The 23,121-nt window shown below is 47.1% G+C and overlaps 1 protein-coding gene across 1 annotated transcript in view; it reads left to right on the top strand.

The window, feature by feature from the left end:
• Nucleotides 1–1,396: 1,396 nt before the first annotated feature.
• Nucleotides 1,397–23,121, top strand: part of LOC103190268 (ANTXR cell adhesion molecule 1) — a 40,583-nt gene continuing 18,858 nt past the window's right edge. Inside the window, exons 1-11 of the mRNA XM_007910987.2 lie at nucleotides 1,397–1,904; nucleotides 12,463–12,534; nucleotides 12,708–12,779; nucleotides 15,033–15,114; nucleotides 15,784–15,817; nucleotides 16,171–16,253; nucleotides 17,351–17,419; nucleotides 18,053–18,133; nucleotides 19,431–19,491; nucleotides 20,517–20,615; nucleotides 20,914–20,983. Of these exons, the coding sequence (XP_007909178.1) occupies nucleotides 1,756–1,904; nucleotides 12,463–12,534; nucleotides 12,708–12,779; nucleotides 15,033–15,114; nucleotides 15,784–15,817; nucleotides 16,171–16,253; nucleotides 17,351–17,419; nucleotides 18,053–18,133; nucleotides 19,431–19,491; nucleotides 20,517–20,615; nucleotides 20,914–20,983 (872 nt within the window). The 5' untranslated portion in view covers nucleotides 1,397–1,755. The remainder of the gene's footprint in view (nucleotides 1,905–12,462; nucleotides 12,535–12,707; nucleotides 12,780–15,032; nucleotides 15,115–15,783; nucleotides 15,818–16,170; nucleotides 16,254–17,350; nucleotides 17,420–18,052; nucleotides 18,134–19,430; nucleotides 19,492–20,516; nucleotides 20,616–20,913; nucleotides 20,984–23,121) is intronic.

The raw sequence follows: 23,121 nt of genomic DNA, 5'->3' as shown, positions 1-23,121 counted from the left end.
CACCTCAACTCCCAATTAACCGCCTTTGCCCCTTATCCCTTGATCCCCCGACCGAACAAACACCTAACCACCTCAGTCTTGGAAAATGTGAATGGATTCAGACATAATCCACAGCCTTTTGGGGGGAGAGAGAGAGAGAGAGAGAGTTCCAGGTTCACACTTTGCGTAAAAAAATGCCTCCTGATTTCACTCTTAAATGGCCTGGCTCTAATTTTAAGGTGATGCCACTGCTTGTTCTGGATTCCCCCGAGAGGGAGGGAGGGAGGGAGGACCAGAGGAAACTGTCAAGGCAGCAGGGCAGAATGCCACAGACTCTGGGAGGTGATATTTTAATGCAACTTTTATGGAAATAATTGCGTTACTTCACCACTGCTGGAACCCTGCCCACTACAACAGGCAGATCAGAGAATACAGCAACTCATAGCAAGCGAGGAGTTAGCGAACAGAGATCATGCACCTTCACGTAAACACAAGGGAGGATGTTGGGGATAAACATGGACTCGGTGGGCTGAATAATGACTTGTTTTGCTGCTGTGCAGTCTCTGTCATTGACAGCCGGGTCAGAGCAGGTTACACTCGGTGTTAAGATGTCAAAGGCTCTAACCTAGAACAATAGTGGAGGCAAACTCCATCCAGTTTGTCAGGAGGAATTCAAAAATGTTTCGGTCAGCCGCAGAAACCCATCACCGTTGCTTAAGAGTCTCCAAACCCAACTGAGAATTCCAGGCCTCCCACCCACACATGGAAATCCTAGAGGTAGCTTGCAGGAATGGAATGCGTTCTCTCTCTCTCCCTCTCCCTGGAGGAATGCACACTGCTTACCTAATTCCAGAGAGTATTAGGCGCAGGTTGGCAAGAACCAAGGGAGCAGAGAGTGTGTTGGGGTAACTGCTGGAGTCTAACCAGCTAAAACCACGCAGCTTGCCATTGATATCACTATACTCTGGGTGGTGGTGGGGGGGAGGTTAGTGGGGTCTCCTTAGAGCTAAACTGGCTCCGAGGGTGACATACCTGGCAACGGAATGTCAGAATCGAGCCCTCTGTGACGGTCTCTCGTCCCCGGTCCCTGAGCCAGGAGGGGCCGCAGTATTCCAGGGCGCTCACCGCTGATGGCAGCCCAGCCCGGCCCGGCTCATCGGTAGATAAATACCGTAACAGCACGAAAAGGGCGAGGGAAGGGCCAGGATAATGGGAGCAGAGAGAGAGAGAGAGAGAGAGAGAGACAGCCCCCTTTTGTGCAGTAAATCATTGTGATTCTGCGGATGAAAATCGACCACAAACATTTCTGGATTTCGACAAACTCTCAGTGCATTCAGGTCCTGGCCACAAGGTGGTGATCTCACCGCAGAACCGGAGACCCTAACTTTTCCCCTTAAAGATTACTGCGCTTTATGGCACACTTAACAGTTTGGGGCATCTCAGCACCACAAAACAAGGGCTAGGTTTCCCCCTCTTCTCTGCTGTGTGCTGAGTTTGTTTTCTTTGGGTGGAAGACAACAAGGCTCTGTAATAATTAAACAGAGCATTGGATGGGACCTGCACTGTGGTCAGAGATCATTGAAGAGGGAGAGAAAGAGAGAGATAGAGGGATTTGGAGACTGTCTCATTGTCTCAAGGCTTTGCAGAGGGGAGTGTGTGTGTGTGGAGGTGGATGTGGGGGGAGAAAGCCCTGTATTTTTGGATGGCTGATGGTCAAAGCTCTCACAGAGAGTCATCTTGCACCCTTTCCAAGATCGGCCACTCTTTGTGGAAATAATGGGATTATCAAAGCCAACTGCTTGCAGAGCAATGCTGAAATTCGCCCTCCTCTCAACTCTCCTTTGCTTCTACAATGCACAGAGTGAACAAAGCACCAATAGCCCTTCCTGCTATGGGGGATTTGATCTGTACTTTGTCTTAGACAAGTAAGTGGACATTTTTACTACTTCGCCTTTCCTCTCCTCTATCTCCAAACAGCCATCTATAACCAGCTGTCCTTTGTTCCGTTCAGAAACTTCAGTGGTCAGGTTTAAAAACGTTGGTAACTTTTTGAGAGAGGGTGAGGGGGGGTTAAAAAGTGGTGCATTCGATGGGATTTTACTTTAATTTTAATCATCATTTGGCTGAATCAGTATTTGATTTTTTTTTAATGCGCCAACATTTCATTGAACCTTCGAAACTTATACCAAACTTTGAATCTTACTCGTGAGCAGAAATAAATAAGTAATAACAATCCTTGCAGTTGATACAGCGCATTATCACGTCTTCGAGAGTCTCAAAGCGCTTCACTGTAAAGTGATTTGACTGTGTATTTTGTGGGCGAAACGTGTTGAAACAGAAAGTTATTTTTCTGGCTTTTAAATAAAATTGAACAATGAAGTTTGCTTCTTCCCACTCAGCCCAGGTATAACTAACTGCACGTTCGACGGTGACATCTCAAGTTAATCAGTACTTTAATTGTTATTTGTTAACCCGCAAGTTGGTTCAGTTCAATTCAATTCGGCTGATGTCAGCACTGAGGACAATTCTTTCTCATTGAGTTCCCAGATGTGCCTTAAAATTGCAGTCACATCCTGCGCTGGGGCCCATAAGGTACCAAATACAGTAAACTGAATGAAGAAACAAAAAAAGCTTTTAACTCGTTAAAGGTTGTCTGGTATTGGGAGTTTGGAGAGAGAGAGAGAGAGAGAGAGAGAGGGCGACTTATTATTCTTGTGTTTAAGGAAAAAATGGATTATGTGAATAATAATATTGTTATTAACTGCAATGTTATTATTATAAACTACATTATAAACTGGAATGTGCTGCCTGAGAGGGTGGTGGAAGCAGCTTTGATCGCTTTCAAAAGGGAATTGTAATAATAATAGTCTTTTCATTTGATATTGTGGTGTATCACGACTTTGAGACGTCTCAAAGCGTTTCACAGAAGTAAAGTCAATTGACTGTATATTTTGTGGGTTGAATTGGATATATGTTCGAAAAAAAATGTGCCGAGCTATGAGGAAAGAGCGGGGGAGTGGGACTAGTTGGTAGCTCTTTCAAAGAGCTGGCACAGGCACGATGGGATGAATGGCCTCACTGCATGCTGTAAGATTCTATAATAATAATCCTTGCATTTTGTATTTCACATTGGGAGGATGTCGCAAAGCATCTCACAGTAAAGTGTAGTCACTGTGCATTTTTAACATTCAGTTTCAATAGAAAGACAATGCATAGACCATTCACTTAATTTCTAGCCCGTTACACCTGTATTTTTACTCGATTATACGGCGCAATTATAAGTGCAAGTTAACACTGTTATCAACGATAGCTTCACGTGGGAACGTGAAGGCTTTAGGGAACAGGGACTGGAGTAATTGAGGGTGAGCAAGGAAGCAAAATTATAGAGTGTGTTTGTGCCTTTGAATTGACAATGGTTACATAAAGCAATACACATAGAATTATACAGTGTGGGACAAATAAAGCATTATGTGGGCTATGGGCTGTTAAGAGCTCTGTGTTTTGGGGGGGGTTTCAATTTGGTTGACATGTTGGTGTAGATTCCGTTATGTGGCACAGGCAAGAACTGGCAATGTTGCTCGATTAAAGTTGTGCAAAGCCAGTTCCCATGTGGTTTCCGATTGCATGTTGCTGGATTCTCTCCCCCCCACCCCCTCCCCTTGTTGCAGGGCGGGCGGGGGTGGAGAGCGAATCCAGATGGGATTCTGATCTCTTGCACTGAACAAAGAAGCTGAAAGCCTGAGGTGAAATGTGCAGCGACGTGTGTGTGTTTTTGTATGTATATTGGTGTCAATATATGAGGGGGGGGGGGGAAGTATAGGTGAAGAAAATAGGAGGGGTGGGGGCTTGTGTGGGGTATCGACATCCATTGGCAGTTGGGCTGAATGGCCTGTTTCCTTACCGTTTCATGTGTGTGAACTACAGAGTTGTAGACAGTCTGGTGAAGCGAATGGGTAATAATAATAATAATCCTTGCATTTGATATAGCGCTTTTCACGTCGGGTAGAAGATTTAGGGAGGGGGAGGGGGGTAGGGAGGGGAGGGGAGGGGAGGGGAGGAAAGGCGAAAGAATCTCACCGGCTAGGTCCCAGTGCTGGCCTGCCCTTCCATTGAGGATTGAGCGGATGGCTTTTCTGGGTGTAATAAGCCCTTCAAAAAAAAATGATTTGGTCGCTTGAAATTCACGGCTGTTTGTGGGGACGCTGCTGTGCGCAATTGGCTGCTGCGTTTCGCCCACAAAATATACCTTGTGACCGTCAGGCTGTGATCTGACATCTACTTTTTCCTCCCGCGCTCTCTCCTCTCTCTCTCGCATATATTGACACCAATACGCACACACACACACAAGTTGTTGTGCCGGCCTCAAAGCAGTGACTCCGAGCTTAGCGTCAGCATTGAGTTGGCACAGGGGAAGGAATTGACATTGCAATGCGAGTCCATTCATGAACTCCCTCTGTTGTGATGTGAGGGGTTGCCTCAGAGGGGAAGGTCAGGTACCTGACCTCCTGGTGGAACCCAAAACTGCTGTACTTGTACAAATCTGTGTACTGTCCTTGCTGGAAGCTCTGGCTACGAGGCACATGATCGACGGCGCTGGTTCCAATTAAGACACAAGTATCCACAACAACATGCGTCACGAAAGGAAGGACACTGCACGCTGGCTGGGAAACTGGGAGAATCTCGCTACGCTTTAACCTGTTCCCTGAACGGGTTAAAGTCTCATCGGAAGCACGGCGCCTCCGAGAACACACCGCAGCACTGAAGCGTCAGCCCGCACACTGTGAGATCCAAGGCCCAACACAGCCGGGCTGACATGTAAGGGTGATGTCTCAAAGCACTTTGCAAGGACAGGGGCTAGGTTTGAAGACAGAAAGAGAGAGAGAGAGAGAGAGAGGGGGCGAGATGGAGGGTTAGCGAGCGTTTCCTGAGGTTAGCTGAAGGCTCGGCCTCTCCAATCGCTTTATGGGAGAAATCACAGAGCGTTGTCGGAGAAACAATCGAGAAAGAGGAGTATAAGTGGCTGTGGGAGCGAACAACAACAGCACCTTCGCGTGGGGTAGTGTCGGAGCGAGTGCTTAACAGTGGCCGAGCCTGATCCCGAGCCGGGGGGGGGGGGGGGAGAGGGAGGGGACTGTACACCAGCTTTTTAGCAGATGTGCTCCAAGCTAACACATTGTCTGACCACTTCCTCACACCATTAACTGCCTTGGTCTAGACTCGGTCTAACACTGGAAAACCTCACACTCCAGGATAGGCAGATAGGGACGCCATTCTCTGATCCCAAGGCAGTATCTCCTGGCAGACAAAATCGCCTAAGCTCTATCCACGCACGTTACGTGCCAGATAAAGGCCGGTTTAGTGGATTATTACAAGGGACCACCCAGAGCAGGGGTGGAGGCAGATGATGGTGGCTGAATTCCGGAGGGAATTAGATAGCTATTTGGCGATAAAATCACTTGACAAGGTATGAGACATAGAGAAGAATCATTTTCTTTAGCCTGTGTTTTCCAATTCCGCGCTGCAGTGGTTGAGTTCATTTCGAGGAAGAGGTCATTGGAGAATATCTTGAAGAATAGAAAGAACAGAGCAGGAATGCATCAGTTTCAAGTCATTCCGAATAGTTTTCTTGTGAAGCCGCGAATACTGAATAATCTTGGGGGGATTGTTGGCCACGACGTCGGGAGAGAGAAACTCCCTTTTCTTTTCCAATCGGACCTTTAACATCCATCTGTAAAGGGCAGTGGAAATCTGGAATGCGCTCTCTCTCTCCTCCCAAAAGGCTGTGGATGCTGAATCCATTCACATTTTCAAGACGGAAAAGAGGAAAAATGTTTGTTAGGTCAGGGTATCAAGAGATGTCAGGCAAAGGCGAGTAATTGGGAGTTGAGATACAAGTCACCCATGATTTTATAGAATGGCAGAACAGGCTCAAGGGGTTGAATGGCCTCCTCCTGTTCCTATATTCTGTTTATATCTGAATAGGCACAGACGGACCTTGGTTCACAGATTCATCTGAAGGACAACACCTCCGACAATGCAGTGCTGGAGTTTCAGCCAAGGGGCTGAGCTAACACCTCTCAAACCTCGGTTTCTTGGTCTTTGTGTTGCAAAGTTGACAAGTGTACATTCAGAGCTGTGGTTTGCTGTTGCAGCGAGAGAGGCCACCTCACTCCGCCTTGTCAATCCACTTCTCACTTCTCCGTTTCAGTGGAGAGAAATTATTCCATAAAGAATCAAAAGGTTATGAATAATAATTGGGTCACTTCAATCCACAACTGTTTGTGGCGCCTAAAAGGGTTAAGTTACGAGGAAAGGCTGTGTAAACGTGGATCGTGTTCCCTTGAGTTTAGAAGGTTGAGGGGGGATTTGATTGAGGTGTTTAAGATGGTAAAGGGATTTGTTAGGATAGATAGAGAGAAGCTATTTCCTCTGGTGCGGAATCCAAAACAAGGGGCATAGTATGAAAATTAGAACCAGGCCATTTAAGACTGAAATCAGGACCATTTTTTCACTCAAAGGGGGTAGAAATCTGGAATTGTCTCCCCCAAAAAGGCCGTGGATGCTGAATCCATCCACACCTTCAAGAGTGAGGTTGACAGATTGTTGGTAGATCAGGGTATCAAGGGATGTGGGGAGAAAGCAGGAAATTGGAATTGAAAGGATTACTTGAGGTACAGATCAGCCAAGATCTAATTACATGGCGGAACAGGCTCGAAGGGCTGAATGGCCTGGTCCTGTTCCTCTGTTCCTAGGACACCGGGAAAGAGAGAAAGAAACTCCCTTACCTTTTCGAATTGTGCCACATGAACAGGCAGAAGGTTTAACAGTTTACATCTCATCCAAAGGACGGCACCTCTGACAATGCAACACCCCCAGAGCTGTATTAGAGCGTCAGCTTAGACTGTGTGATTGCAAGTCCTGACGTTGGGGCTTGTACCCACAAACCTTTGACTCAGAGGCGAGCGAACTACTGACTGAGCCAGGCTAACACACTGAGGGAGTTTTGAGTGAGATTTATTGTCAGCCTGGGGGTGTCAGTGCACATTCTGAGATCCTTCAAAGTTTGCCAGGGAACAGATGCTCTGGGCTTATCTACTGTAGTGTACTACTGTAGTCTTCCAATTATTATCTCTCCCAGTTGGCTGGGGGAACATGATTCATGGCTCGAAGCCACCATCCCATTCCTTTAGATGCCACAGGCAAATGGATGCAACAATCATTAGCAAACAGATGCTCCAGAAGCAGAGAACAATTGGAACTACAATAGAAATATCCCTATCGCCCAAAGTCACCCAAGTGGGTCAGTCAGTCAGTCAGTCACAAACACTACTGGAGGCATTAGTGTGATGGTATATAATAATAATACTAATAATACTAATAATCCTTGTATTGATGTAGCACCTCTTCATGTTGTCAAAACATCCCAAAGCACTTTGCAGGATTTACGGTGAAGCATTTATAGGCAAATACAACAGCCAATTTGCACAGCAATGTGCCCACAAACAGCACTGACTGATTTTATGGAGAAAATCTGGGAGAAACTGCCTTCTCTTTTGGAAGAGCGCCAGGGGATCTTTAACGTCCGCCCAATCAGGCAAATATGGGGAGCTCGGTCTAGAGTCTCATCCCAAGGACGGCAGCCCCGACAGTGGAGTGTTCCCCCCGGCTTAGACTGTGAGGTCCACCTGAACAAGAGTAGACAAGTGCCGTGCTCCCCTTCCATCCTCCTGCCTTCAAGTTACAAGATGTGGTCCACATTTACAAGTGTAACAATGTGAAGGGAACCGAAACAGACAGTGCCTGACCCTGCTCGAGAGATTTAGCCAGGATACCGGACTGGGAGAAGCTTCAGGTCACGACTCACCCTCACCTCCCCCCCCCCACCCCGTCGAGCGTTCTGTCAGGGGCGCTGAGTAAATGCAAGTTGTTGTCGATGACCAAACGCCTCTGTGAATGGGGTAGGGGTGGGGTGGTGAGGGGAGGTCGAAGTGGCTTATGTAGATGTCTAGGCCGTGACGGGAGAAGCTAGCATCTGGCTTGCAGGCATCAAGCAGATAGGGGAGGATCGCGGGACAAGGCTGCTGGATTATCAATCAGTGGAGCTGGAGGAACAGTCTATCGATTGTTCCGAATGCTGTGGCTCACAGCAGATAGAAGGGCAGCTCTGCTTCGGGGGATGCGTTGGTTAGAAGAATTCTGCGGGGAATGGGATATTTACGGCGCGCAGTAGGGTGGCTAAACTGTAGCTCATTGTCTCGCGTTGGAAGGAGCGCAGGAAGAACAAAGCGATCAGCTGAACAAACTGAGTCGCTGCTACACAGATTACACTCTGCATTTGGTCATTGAGTTGCTCAGAAGACAGCGCTTTCTGTTCTCCACAAGAGCCTCCGCCCCGACCCCCCCCCAGTTTTCCCCTCTCAGATACCCCTCTATTGCCCTCTCCTATTCCCCTCTTCCTCACAGCCATAAAGAGGAATCCCTAAAGTTCCTTACAGAGTCCATTGTGGATTTCAAGAGGGAAGTAGACAGGTACATGATGCTAATAATAATCAATGCATTTGATACAGTGCCTTATCTCGTCTCGTCCTCTGTGTGATGGGAAGCCGGTGGAGTCGGGCGAGGAGGGGGGTGATAGGCTCACGGAGCCCGGTGCGGGAGAGGACACGGGCTGCAGACTTCTGGATTATCTGCAGCCTGTGGAGGGAGGAGTTGGGGAGGCCGACAAGCAGGGAGTTTTCATAGTCAAGCCTCGACGTAATGAAAAATAGGGGTTTGCAGGGATATGGGGATAAGGCAGGGCAGGGGGATTGAATGGACATTTTGTTCTGAGACCCAGAGTGGAATCAGTGAACTGAATGGCCTCCTTTTGGGCTATGATTCTAATCCAAGACATCAAAGACAACTGAGCCTATTTTGCTTGCTCCTGTATTGCTCAATGGCTGACATTGCCAACAAAAAAATTCCACTCTATAGTTGAAGGAAAATTCTTGGTTATTTCCGTGTCTGCCAAACACGAGGAAGAAAGCAGGTCAGCTCGAAGAAGCTTGCAACTTTAAAAGATCCCGCCAGGTAATGGGCCTGAAGCATTGAACGATTTGGACATCATTCTGTCGGTGTGAGGATTTCCTTCCGTGCAAGGAGGAACCACCAGCTGGAACGGGTTACCAGGTTAAGGGTGGTAGGGGCCAGGACACTGGGAGTCATTGCAGAAACCTCCGCAGTTAATGTTGTAATGGGAATGACAGTGTGGCTGATTTTCTGAATGGTTCCAATCAAATTAGATGGTCAAAGGTACTTTCATCTGATTCTTTCCAATGATAATCGCTGGGAACGCCAAAGAATTCAGCTGTTTCATGATTAAATAGAATAGAAACTTTAATTCTCTGCCCATCTGGACTGAGTTTCAGCAGCCATGTGGCGAGCAAACAGAAACACGACTGCCAGCACTTCTTCACCGTCACATTTGTATCCTGCGCTTAATTGAGTGGAATAGAATCAATTAACAGATGTTTCCATTATGTCCAGGATACCTGGCCTACATTCCTCCAAAAAGACTCTTGAAAGACTCTAGCATTTTGGGTTCATTCCCCCTTCCTGGTAACCCCATTCCAATCAGTTGTCATCCTCGGGATAGGGAATACATCTCCTGAAATTGCCCTTTGCAACCCTGAGCCCATGGCCTCTTGTTCCGCTGCCTTCGTGTGTGCATGAAGTCAGACGGTGAGATACTTTGGAGATTTTTATCTGAAGGAAGCTGATTTATTCGATTTAACATCGAGTGGGTGGGGGGAGTCCTGTAGCCTGACTGGTTAGAGCACTGGGTTTGATTTTGATGCAGAGTGAAACTTTGGGCAAGTTTCCTTACTCCACACACTCGCCTCTGTTTACCAGTAGTGAGTGGGAACCCGGTTGTTAATCAATGGGCGGATCGCTTTTCTGTGGGCAATAATTCCTTCAAAAAAATTAAATAAATAAATCATAATAATAATTTGATCACTCAATCCACTGCTGTGCGCAATTGGCTGCTGTATTTCGCCCACAAAATACAGTGAATTCACTTTACAGTATATTCTGTCAAGTATTTCAAGACGTCACAAAGATGTGATAAGGCGCTGTGTCAAATGCAAGGATTGATTTTTATTTTACTGACATCCAGACCAGCTTGTCACAGAGAGCAGAATGTCCAAGCCCTGTCTGAGTAGTAAAGGGAGTTTGAATATTCCCAATTTTCCAGGGAATTAGGGTTTGGGATGAAGTGCTCTGAGATGCTAACCCAAGTGAAGGGCGCTGTGTAAATACAAGTTGCTGCTGGAATTCAACGAAGGTGAACATAGTCATGGAAACATAGGAGTAGGCTAGTCAACCCCTCGAGCCTGTTCCGCCATTCTATGGATCTGTGTCTCAAATCTAATTACTTGCCCCTGCTCCGTATCTCTTGATACCCTGACCTAACAAATAGTCCAGTGGGTTTGTGGACCGGGGGGAGCGAGAGATATAAATGGTCTTCTATTGCAGATAGAGGTATAACACCATTTCCTCCCCCTCAACCCCACCCCCCCCCACTGATAAACCCAATATATACTCAACACAGGAGTTGAGTTGGTTAAGTTCATTAACAGTGCCTGAAGGGGGCGCTGTCTTACATTTAATTCCCCACCATTGGTGAAGTGTTCTGTATCCTGACCTATAAATGATGTATTTTAACACTGCTGAAAATTTCCTTTCTTCACATCTGGACAATGTAAAAGACCCTCCACCAAACACCCCGACCCACGTAAAGGGAGATACGAGATTTGCCTTGTGTTGTCGATACCAAGCATTTGACACAGAGCCTTACAAATGTTAAAATGTCTCAAATAACGCCAAGGAAATGTTTGATAAAGTGCAGTGACTGTATTCAGAGGCACAGAAATGTCTCACAAACAGCAGCACTGTGTGGGAACATCAGCCTACACCCCATGAGCTCAAAGTCTGCGTTTCAGGAGATATCCAGAGAAAAAAAAGAGCTCAGTGATAAGGTCACGTTCCCTTTAACCTTAACATACTGAAGCAGCAACTGGACTTCATCAAAGGCCATAGAAGGCAAATTTGAGTGAACACTTACCAGTGAATCTCAGTCACACGTTACAGGGATTGGACCTTAATCTACTATTTTGCTTGTTTTTTTTTAGTCAGCCGGGTGTCAGACACACACGGAAACCCATCACCGTTGCTTAAGAGTCTCCAAACCCAACTGAGATTTCCAGGCCTCCCACCTACACATGGAAATCCCAGACATAGATTGTTGGAATGGACTGCGCTCTCTCTCTCTCTCTCTCTCTCTCCCTGAAGGGTCACATTCTGCTTACCTAGTTCCGGAAAGTATTAGGTGCAGGTTTGCAAGAGCCAAGGCTTGGTGGGGAGCCCAGAGTGTGCGATGGGGTAACTGCTGGAGTCTAACCATCTTAAATTGCATAGCTTGGCCATTGATATCACTGTCTGGCAAGCTTTCCTGGTGCTCGTGTAGCTAGGACCACCCTCCCCGTGAGGGCTTTGGCTGTGGGGTTAACAGAAGCTGAGGGGGCAGATTCCCTGCACCCCAGTGACTGGTCGGCCCTTCCAGTTCCTGCCGATGAGCCGGGCCGGGCTGTGCTGTCATCAGCAGTGAGTGCCCTGGAACTTTGCTAGTCCTTGTACATTGGGGGAAAGAAAAGCGTTCAGTACATTATACTGAAGGGATTTGGGGCCAGGAAAGGAATGGAATCGACTTAATGGAATCACGTCATTGAGGGCAAGAAGGAATGTCTCTGGTGTCTGGATTGAGCTTGGCTGTAATATTGGCTCGTGGCTATTAGAGCGCAACTGGTGCCCGCAGAACTGCGCACAGGCTCCAGTAGAGGTTATAAAATGGCCAAGAGATAACAGAGGGAAAAAGTTCGCCATTTCCAGGATGAATATTTTCTCCCCCTTATTTTCCTTTTTCTCTTGGATGACAAGTGGTGAAAAGCGTGAGCCAATCTGCCACATCTAGGTTTGGAATGATCAGAATTGCACATGCGTTAAGTGCAGACAGATGGAAAATACAGCGTTGTCATGGGAACCGGACAGAGGATGAACAATAAATAAAAAACTGAGCAAATACGGTATCCAGTGGAGTTTAGTTCCCCCCCCGAATAAATTGAATAGAAAGCGCAGTTGGTTATTCAGTGAAATAAGCATTTTAAGTCTGAATTGGCAGGAAATAAACTAAGTTTACAGTGCATCCTGTGAAGCGCTTTGAGACGTCTCAACGACTTGATTAGGCACTATATCAAATGCACGGATTATTATTATTAATAATAAGGCCAACATAACACAGCCAAGAGATGCCAGGTTTGTCCACGATCTGAATGACACTGTTGGAATAACCCTCACCCTCATTATGTGCAATAATAATAATCCTTGCATTTGATATAGCGCCTTATCACTTTGTTGCTAATCGATGCATGTGAATTTCCCTTTCAGATCCGGCAGCGTTCAGCACCACTGGAATGAGATTTATTTCTTCGTGGATCATTTGGCTCACAAGTTTATCAGGTAAAACGCTGTCTGAACTAACGCTGTCTCACACCAAATAGCCGAGAATGTGCCACTTTTTGCCGTGAGCTCATCGTACCCTGTTCAAGTCTCTTATTCCCACGCCCGCCACCCCCTCTTCTCTGTGTAGCATGAGTGTTGCTTTATCTTTCCCCCCCCTCCCTGTTTTTCAGCCCCCAGCTCCGAATGTCGTTTATAGTCTTCTCAACCAGAGGCACGATTCTAATGGAGTTAACAGAGGATCGGTGAGTCGCTCCCAAACCTGCTCGACGCTATGAAGAAACAGCGTTTTAAACAGACAGAAGCGTTTTGGATCAATGAAGTGAAAATTAAAATGGTTGCTTTCAGGAACACCCCCTTTGGGGGCTGAATGTTCTTAGAATAAATAATAATAATAATCCTTGCATTTGATACAGCGCCTTATCACGACTTCGAGACGCCTCAAAACGCTTCACAGGATTCGCTGTACAGTGAATCGACTGTGCTTTGTGGATGAAATGCAGCAGCCAATTACGCACAGCTGTGTCCCACAAACCATTTAAGGGTCTTGAGGTAGAAGTAGAGAGAGAGTCCAAGTACAGCTCACATATTAGGCTCCGATGCGCAGAAATGTTGTCTCGGTCTAGATTTACTCTATTTATATAGTGTTCCTTGGAGAGGAGGTAAGAGGGGTCTTGTTGGAGCTGAAATGGCTTCAAGACGGGATGCTTCGCAAGTGAGTATCAGAATCGAGTCCACTCTCTGTGTCGGTCCCTCTCACTAGTTTGGTTCCTCAGCCAGGCAGGTCCACAGCACTCCAGGACACTGCTGATGACAGCCCAGCCCAGCTCCCCACTTAGCTCCACTGAAGATTGGATCCCCACTGCCAACGTGGATGTTTCCTGACCGTTTGATGCGAGGCCTTTACTCCGTTCACAATAGATATCAGATGCCCCTGATCGGCTTTGATAGATCTAAGGCTGTGACCAGATGGTGGGATGAGGTTGCAGTCTATAAGGAGTTCATTAAGAGTGCAGCAGAATACTGTGATTCGAGACAGATGCCGGGAGGGTGATGGAGCAAGAGGGCTTTTTGTATCTTTGTGCTGATTAAACAAGTGGTACCAGGAGGTTTGAATTCACTGAACAAAATCCAGGTGCATTTCGCAACCATCAAAGAATTAGCGTGTGTGTAATTGGTGTGTCTGCGCGGGAGTGTGAATGAGTGAACGCAGCAATTGCTTGGTTCATCTCAGGCCTTGGCTCTCGCCAACCTGCGCCTATTACTTTCCGGAATTAGGTAAGCGGGAGGCATTCCTCCAGGGAGAGTGAGAGAGAGAGAGCGCATTCCATTCCAACCAGCTATCTCTGGGATTCCCATGTGGAGGTGGGAGGCCTGGAATTCTCAGTTGGGTTTGGAGACTGTTAAGCAACGGTGATGGGTTTCTGCGTGTGTCAGACACCCGGCTGACCAGAGAACAATCTCCAGCCCACTATGAGCTAACCAGATGGACCTTGGTCTTCTTTTGCCAGCAAATCCTTATGTTCTTATGTTCTTAGAAGAAACAGGGTTAAGGTTTCAGCCTTATGAAGCAATCATGACGGTTCTCACGAATTATGAAATGGATGCTTTTACATTAAGAGGCAATCCATGGTTCAGTGGACAATGTCAAAGTTTTTATAATGTACATGTTGCGCTGAGGGAAGTGGAGCCCAAGACAAAACATTGAGACACGTTGCAAAGGCCATGAGCTGCCAAGTTGATCTGGCAACAATTGGCCCAATGACCTCCCTTCCCCAAGGCTTGTTCACTCAGCCAAGATAAACCACTTGCCTGAACTCAGCATCACCATCATTGGGGCTCAACACGGTTCCTTCATCTCTCCTTTGGATGATAAAACATTGAAAGCAAATCACATTGGAGCTGGGTTCCTGGTCACAGGCATGGGTAGACTGTGAGCCTCCATCTCTTGACTAACACAGATTGGAGGAACTGTGATATTTCCTTCAATTTCTGCTGTTGCATTTTGGCAGCGGAAAAAGTTGGCTTGCAAGCCTGACATCCTTGACATTGGCCGCTTGTCACACCATCACCTCCCAGCAGCTGTGTGCTTGACGGCTGTCCAAATTAAGGTTTTTACTTTTATAGCGGTCTCGCAGTGTACATTTTAATTGAAGAAAAATACTCCAGCTCGCTCGTGATAAAACAAAAGGTAAAATAATCAAATGTACCCGAAAGAATGAGGAAATAGGAAATATTCCAAAATAGGTGCTCAAGAGAATGGAACGGAGAGGGAGCGAGAGAGAGAGAGAGAGGGGGAGCAGGGCTATGGAGCCAAGTCAATGTGAGAAATTCCCTTTTCTCCTCTACAGTAAATATTTGGGTTTTGTTGACCTAAAAGAGACGTTTTAAGTGATGGATGAGATGAATGTCTTTGTTCCCAAAAAGTGATGGATCCTCATACTTAATATTTTCCTTTCTCTCCCCACCCACTTCCTCCCCCCAAAAAAAACAAACAGGGAAAAAATTCGACAAGGATTGGAGGAACTGCAAACAGTGCAGCCTGGAGGAGATACTTATATGCACGAGGGTTTTGAAAGGGTACAGTACACCTTACATATTTCAAGACATTTCGGTGCTTGTGGCTGGTTGGAAATATAGAGAGAGAGAGCGTCTGGGAAGGAGGAGGCAGAGAAAAGGGAAAAATTGGCCCTCTAGAATATAATAATCTATACATTTGATATAGCGCCTTTCCCTTTGGCAGGATGTCTCAATATGTTCATAGGATTTACTGTAAACAACAACAAATTACATTTGTATAGCGCTTTTCACGTCCCAAGGCACTGGACAATATAAAGTGTAGTGACTGTAACTTGTAAGCGAATACAGCAGCTAATTTGTGAATAGCAACATCCTGCAAAACAGCAATGAATCAAATGACTATTTTCTATCCGGGGGGATTATTGGTCAGGACACCGGCAGAGAGAAACTCCCATCTCTTTTCAAATAACGCCAATGGGATCTTTAATATCCAGTGGAACAGTCGGGTTAACCCAAAGCAATGAGATGCCCCCATCACCTCTAGAGTATCAGTCTGAATCTCCATGTCCCAATGTGGGGCTTGGACCCACCTTCAAACCCAGAAGTGAGAGCGCGACCAATAGAGCTAAACTGGCACTGTGCCAAGGGTTTATCACACAGAGATGAACAGCTGCATCTCTCTCTCTCTCCCATTAGCAGTTCTGAGTAACTCATTGTATTTCCTTTCAGGCAAGTGAACAAATCTACTACAGCAGCACGGAAGGTGAGTGCAGAGCTGGAGTTGTTCGAACGACAACTTCACCCCTTCCTACGGCTCCATTGTAATCATAGTAACAACAATAATAATCCTCGCATTCGATACAGCGCCTTATCACGTCGTTGAGACGTCTCAAAGCGCTTCACGGGATACACTGTAAAGTGGAGTGACTGGGGTATTTTGTGGGCGAAACGCGTAATCAAACAAATTGTCAGGTCAGGAGGGGCCATTTGGCCCGTCAAGCCTTTTGCTTGTACTAGTTCCTACACTGCTTACCACAAACATCCAGCTTGTTCATAGATGTCAGATTGTCGGCATTGAAACCACTTCACCTTGCTCCCTTCCCTTCCGCCTTGCAGCAGGTTACAGAACGGCCAGTGTCATCATCGCGCTGACAGACGGTGAGCTGATGGAAAACCTCTTCTACTATGCCGAGCAAGAGGTGAGTTTCCGGTCTGGGGGGGAGAGGAGAGGAGAGAGATTAATTGGACAGAATGCACAATCTCCCATTTGGTCTCATAAAGTTTTTAAGATAGAAATATTGGTAGTAAATACAATACAAAATTACATTTGTAAAGTGCCTTTCACGTCGGGAGGATGTCCCTGTGTCAGGGATTTAGACTGGGGGTGGGGGGGGGGGGAAATCAGGAGGGGTGGAGGGCAGAGAGGACGGGGGGGGCTGGCTGAAGGCACAGTCGAAGAGGAGGGTCTTGAGACAGGCCTTGAAGGAGGCAAGCAAGGGAGCAAGGCGGAGGGACTGTGGGATGGAGTTCCAGGGGGTGGGAGCAGGTTAAAGGTAGTGTTGAGGGCACATGGTATTTATAGAGCATAGGCTGTGGTCTGCGAGGTTCATTGATGTGTGTCCCTCCCCTTTCTCCTGGCAACCACAATGGAAACCATATACTGAGATGTAAGGACATGTGTAAAGGAGGCACATTCCAGCATCTGGGATAACGCGGAGATAAAATCCAGATTCTGGGCAGAAGTTAGAAAATTCCACAAGCTCCTCTGACTAGGAGAGGATTAGGGGCTGAATGAGGTGAAGGATTATCAGAGGTAATGAGGAGAGGTTAGATACAGAGTCTCTCTCCTTCCCATGTCATTGCTGGTGCACATGGCTTTATGATAATAATAATCCTTGCATTTGATACAGCGCCTTATCACGTTATTGAGTTGTCTCAAGGCGCTTCACAGGATATACTGTAAAGTCAATTGACTGTATACTTTGTGGGCGAAACGCAGCAGCCAATTGCGCACAGCAGCGTCCCCACAAACAGTCGTGGATTGAGCGACAAAATCATTTCATTATTTATTTGTGCGGGATTATTACCCCCGGAAAGCGATGTGTCAACCGGGTTCCTACTTACTGCCGGGTAAACAGGCGCGTGGAGCAAGGAAACTGGCGGAAGGTTTCGCCCTGCCCGCCTGGGAAGCGAACCCAGGTCTCTTTGCTTGCGAGGCGTGTGCTCTTAACCACTGATCTACCGAATTCCACGTGCCATTGAGCTATTATGACTCTGGGTCTCTTTGCTTTTCCAGGCTGATCGGTCACGGACTCTAGGAGCGACGGTTTATTGTGTCGGGGTCAAAGACTTCAATGAAACCCAGGTATGTGGGTTTCGATTCCCCAAACAGTTTGGTGTTGCTGCTCTGATTCACACTCATGCGTAAACCACATTGAGCGCTTCCTTTAAACCGCTTCCCCTCCAGCCCCCCAAAAAGCCCCAAAAAGCTCGCGCTTGTGAGAAAGTGATCGAGAGCCAACGTGCGAGAGAGGGCGGGAGAGCAAACGCACTTCGCAGCATACACTGTATATTTTGCGAGCGAAACCTGTGGGCTGGCATGACCGGGGGAAGAGAAATGGAACGGATGCCAAAGACTTTGGGTGGGAACCAGCATTGCATTCAAGTGGCAGCCAAAAATACTGTGTGCATTCATTCCTCAATTCTCTGTTCATCCAACGGTTGACCCAACGGTCAACTTATAATAATAATAACCCTTGCAATTTGATGTAGCGCCTTATCACATCTTTGAGACGTCTCAAAGCCCTTCACGGGACATACTGTAAAGTGAATTGACTGTACTTCGTGGGCGAATCATGCATTCCTGTCTATTGCTTTGCCTCTCCCTTGTTAGCGCTCGTAAAGGACAAGGAACTAAATATTTCAAGATGTGCTGACATCTATTCTCTCTGTCTCTCTCTCTCTCTCTTGTCTCTTGTTTCTGTGTCACGGTCTGTAGCTGGCACGCATCGCAGACAGCAAGGACCATGTATTCCCAGTTAATGATGGTTTCGAAGCCCTGCAGGACATCATTGACTCTGTAAGTTGCTGCCTGCCTGCCTTTGGCCTTGCGCACTCCCCAGTGAGGTGACCCCAAGGTTGTGGGCAACAAGTTTGCTGCAGCTGCTTTGAATTAATCGGCAGGCGCTAACACTGAGCTCAGCCAGCGAGCAACACAGGGGAGGGGAAAGGATGGCGTGAAGGGCAGTAAATTCTCCACGTCCGCTGCTGGCTTATGGCATGTCTACGCCAGGCAGTGTTGAGTGAGGCAAGGAAGCAACACTGTACTCGCCTTTCATGCTAGGACATTAAGCATTCCAGAGAATGTTTAGGCTTCAGGAACTAAATAGACAGAATAGTTTATCTGCCTAGGTTTTGCTATTCACTTGGTTACTAGATTTAATTATAATAACAACCATCGTAATAATCCTTGCATTTGATACGGCGCCTTGTCAAGTTGACACGTCTCAAAGCGCTTTACAGAGTATACTATAAAGTGAATCGACTGTATTTTGTGGGTGAAACACGGCAGGCAATTTCGCACAGCAGCGTCCCACAGTCGTGGGACCGAATTAATGATATTTTTGTAAGGGATTATTAGCCGCAGAAAGCGATTCGCCATACCATTGCTAACGTTTCCTCCTGCCGAGATCTCCCCGGCTTTTGGGGTTCCATTTTTCTTGGCGTTTCGTGAATGTGACAATCGCCGAACGCAGGTTGTGACACACTTGGACCCAACTAGTTTACGAATGTCCCGAATCGGAGACTTGGGAGGAGAGAAAGAGAGAGAGTGAGAGAGAGAGAGAGAGGGAGAGAGAGAGAGAGGGTGGAGAGGTCACCTGTTTGGTAGAGGTTGACAAAGCCAACAACCAAATCACTTATCTACCAAACCCGACCTTTATTCCACCAGAATATACGGGACCTCGGTTTAACTTCTCATCCGAAGGACAGTACCTCCGACAATACTGCACTTGGGAGCGTCAGCCCTGACTCAAAGTGAGCTCAAAGTCCTGACCTGTTGGGGGGCTTGAACCCACAAACTTTTTGACCCAGAGATGAGAGGGTGACTAATAAGAGCCAAGCTAGATGTTCCATTTCTTCATTATTTCCACTATTCTCGGAGATAAGTCTTTGCCAGAATCTTATCATTCCTTGAGTGTACTCCCTCCTCCCTCCTCCACACACACACACACACACACCAAACCAGCAGACCTACACATGGCAGTGCTTTTGAGTAATTATAGTTTGCACAGGGCTGGCGATGAAGGGAGAATTATTCACGGGTTGCTGATTTATAATCTCTCCATCTCTCCCCCTCTCTCTCTCCCGATGGTTAGATCCTGAAGAAGTCGTGCATTGAGATTCTAGCTGCGGAACCCTCAAGTATCTGTGCTGGAGGTAGGTACTCCACATGTCTCTGTGTGGGGGAAGCCTTCTGTGAAAGGGCCTTTAAATATGCTCCAACAACAACTTGCATTTACACAGTGCCCTTCACACGGAGCACTTAACAGTGGCGGAGCCTGATGCCGTTCCCCCAGCCCTGGGCTGCAGCGTCAGCCTAGACTGTGAGCTCAAAGTCCTGGCCTGGGAATTGATGCCACAACCTTCTGATCCTGAGGGCAGAGTGCTAGCGGCTGAGCCAGGCTTACAGTGGACTACGCCAGGCACACTGTAAGCCAACATCTGAAAAAGACAGTGAAACTCCCTTGAAGCTTTTAAACTCAATTCGTTCCTTCTCTGGTGTCTCAAGTTCAGCCTGTCTCCCCCAGCCTCGAGACACAGCCTTGGACGCAGTCACTTCACGGCTTTGTATAAACCAGACCACATCCAGCTGTACTTGTGGGATCTGTTGTAAAATGTGCTGACAGTGGATTTTTGTCATGACAGCACAAGCCTTTTATTTTGGAGCAAACATTGCCAATTTCTGCTCCGTTTAACTTCCCCACATTCGGTGAAACAGCTGCTCTCCTCCTTTAAAGAAACAATTATCTCCTCCCACTCCGATCCCCACCAACCCCCCAACACCTTTTCCCCAATGGCTCTCCATTACCACTCCTTAATGTACGTCCATGGAAGTTTATTCCTGTTCTGCTTTAAATTTAAAAGGGAAAGGCTTTCATTAAACATGATTCATATCAAAATGCATGAGTTGGACTTGTGTCTAACATGACAGTAACAATAATAAGCCTTGCATTTGATACAGCGCCTGATCATGTCTTTGAGATGTCTCAAAGCACTTCACAGAATATACTGTAAAGTGGAGTGACTGTGGGTGAAACTTGGCAGCCAACTGCACACAGCAGTGTCTCACAAACAGTCGTGGATTGGGGTTTGGGGAGTAGATTAGATTAGCTTGGGGAGCAATCTCTCCCCGGTTGCCCATCACAGCCTCTTACACTGGCAACGTCTGTCCTGTTTTACAGAAGTATTTCAAGTGGTTGTGAAGGGTAATGGATTCTCCCACGCCCGCAATGTGGACAAAGTCCTCTGCAGTTTCAAGATCAACGACACCTTCACGCTCAGTAAGTGCCTCACCACCTCCGGGAACCCTTGAAATCTTATGAATATTTAGAATAACAAGAGGCCGGGGGTTTAAAGTTGCAAAGGGTGATTTCAGGACGTTTTTCTTTACTCAGATAGAGATTAACCGGTTGCCAGGAAGGGTGGGTTGAGGCTAGAAGCTGCCTTAACAGACAGCTGGATGCTGTAATGGGAGGCTGGTTGGGCGTGAGTGTGTGTGCGCGTGTTCTCGAGGGATGAGAAGGGCCTTCTCAATCCGAACTGAGACTGTGATCTTGTGCTTCTTCCTGTCTCTTGCAGCTCAGAAGCCTTTGGTTGTGGAAGACACCTATTTGCTTTGCATGGCACCGGTGCTGTGGGAGGTTGGCAGGTAAGGTGCTAATGTGATACCCAGGAATGCTCTGCAGGGCGCGATCTAATTGTTGAACAGCAAGTAGCCACGCAGACCTCGGTGGAAAAGCTCAAACAACGGCCCTGCTCATCCCCTTAGGAATGAGCTGACAAAATGCCACATTGCGAACACTTTATCGCACGCTGCAGAGAATGCAAGGACTGAACAAAGATGGAACTGTTTCAGTGGCATCTACAGGGCTCACCTGACTGCAAATGCTTTTGGAGGGTCAAAAACAATGAGACTGTTTCCACTGCTCCGCTACATACCGTATAACTAACGGGGGGAGGGAGGATGATGTCTTGAGACGGATCTTATGATAGTCAAGTTGGTTCTCAGATTGGATTCAGGGTTACACCAGGGCTAGCACACAATCTGAAAGCACAGACAGACACACATCCCATCACTTGCTCTTTATAGTGCAATATAATCCTGGCTTCAATACCAGTGATTGATTCTGGTGATATTGTGGACTGATTACAGATGACCTCTGGCTATTTGTTGGACCCGCGACTGTGTCTGAGAGAGTTTAGGAGCTAAACTCTCCAACTCCAACTCTGTGTTTGTTGTCCCAGCCTCAATAGCCACAAGTGGCAAAGCATTCCACATTTCAGTAGCTGTAAAAAAGCTCCTTCTAGGCTCCTGCTGAACTCTTGCATCCAATATCATGACGTGAACATATCCCCCTAGTTACCAATTCACTGAGCAGCAGATATAATTAACGAAGGTTAGTCAATGAGGGTGATAAGGTTCCTTGCATTTGACACAGCGCGTTGGGACGTACTCCCGACATGATAGGCGCTATACAAATGTAATTTGTTGTTGATAATCACATCGCGAGACATCTCAAAGCGCTTGACAGGATTTACTGTGAAGTGTAGTGACTGTGTATTTTTGTAGGTGAACGGAGCAGACAATTTTTTTCTTTGGGAATTCTTGGCCAGGACACCGACTGGGGAAAATTGATCCCACGTTCTAATGAGCAGTCAACACTCGTTATCTTCCAGTGCAACTAAACCAGATTCAGGTTGTTTCCAGATCTTTGGTTCAGTTGATTTCTGGCAGCGTCTGATCTCGCAAAGTTAATACCATTTCCATTGAATCGATACCAAAAGCAATCAGACCTCAAAGTGATTTAGAGTAGCTGATTTCAGATTGAAAGCAGTACTCTTGAACAAGGTGAGGGAGGGAGTGAGTCAGAGGGACTCAAAGATGGAGTTCCAGTGAGTGAGAGAGAGAGAGAGAGAGAGGCAGAAAGCTCAACCACTGGCGGTGGGGCTGGTAGGACAGGGGCATGGAACGCGTGGAACACACCCTCACCGATTATTTCACTGGTCGGGCAGAGCGAGGAAGGCTGAGGGCGCTGACGGGATTTGATAAGTGAGTTAAGCAGAAGAGCTGCCAATGTGATAGGGAAACTGTACAGTTTGCTAACAAGTTGGCTGCCTCCGTGGAGAAACGGGTTATGACTGCACCTTCTCCAGCCAGCCGCTCTAAGACAGTTTTCCAAAGTGCTTTGCGGTAAAGGCTTCTCTTTCCAGTTGTTCGCTGAGATGAAAGCCAGATGGACCGGCCTTTCTCTCGCCCTCCCTCTCTGCCTCAGGAAGTTCAAAGCCTCTTGGCCCGATACTTTGCCATGGGTGGGGCACTGCCTATTCTATCAGCGAGTGCTCAAGAGGTGGGAAGTGACGAGGCTTCAAGGTAGCGAGGAAACTTGCCAACACAAGCACTTGGGGGGTGCACTGGGATCACTGCTGGGGAGCTTGGCACTCTTGGAGGTGTCGGCCTTCAGACCAACACACGTTAAAGATTCTGTGACGCTGTTTGGAAAAGAGAAAGGAGTTTCTCCCAGTCAGTTTGATGTCCTGCCTGCAACCAACCCCCGGATAAAATTGGCCACTCACTCCGTGGCTGTTTGTGGGACGTTGCCTTGCACAAGTTGGCTCCTGTGTTCGTCTACAAAATACACAGTCACACAGTTACCTGTGTAATGCTTTGAGACGTCAATGTTCACCTACAAACTACAGTCACTGCACTTTACAGTAGATCCAGTGAAGCGCTGTGAGATGTCCTCTCAGTGCGAAAGACACGTCAAAAACAAGGATAAATTATTATTG

This window comes from Callorhinchus milii, unplaced genomic scaffold (assembly GCF_018977255.1).
Source record: "Callorhinchus milii isolate IMCB2004 unplaced genomic scaffold, IMCB_Cmil_1.0 Scaffold28, whole genome shotgun sequence".
NCBI lineage: Eukaryota > Metazoa > Chordata > Chondrichthyes > Chimaeriformes > Callorhinchidae > Callorhinchus > Callorhinchus milii.
This window is presented reverse-complemented; position numbering and strand designations above follow the sequence as displayed.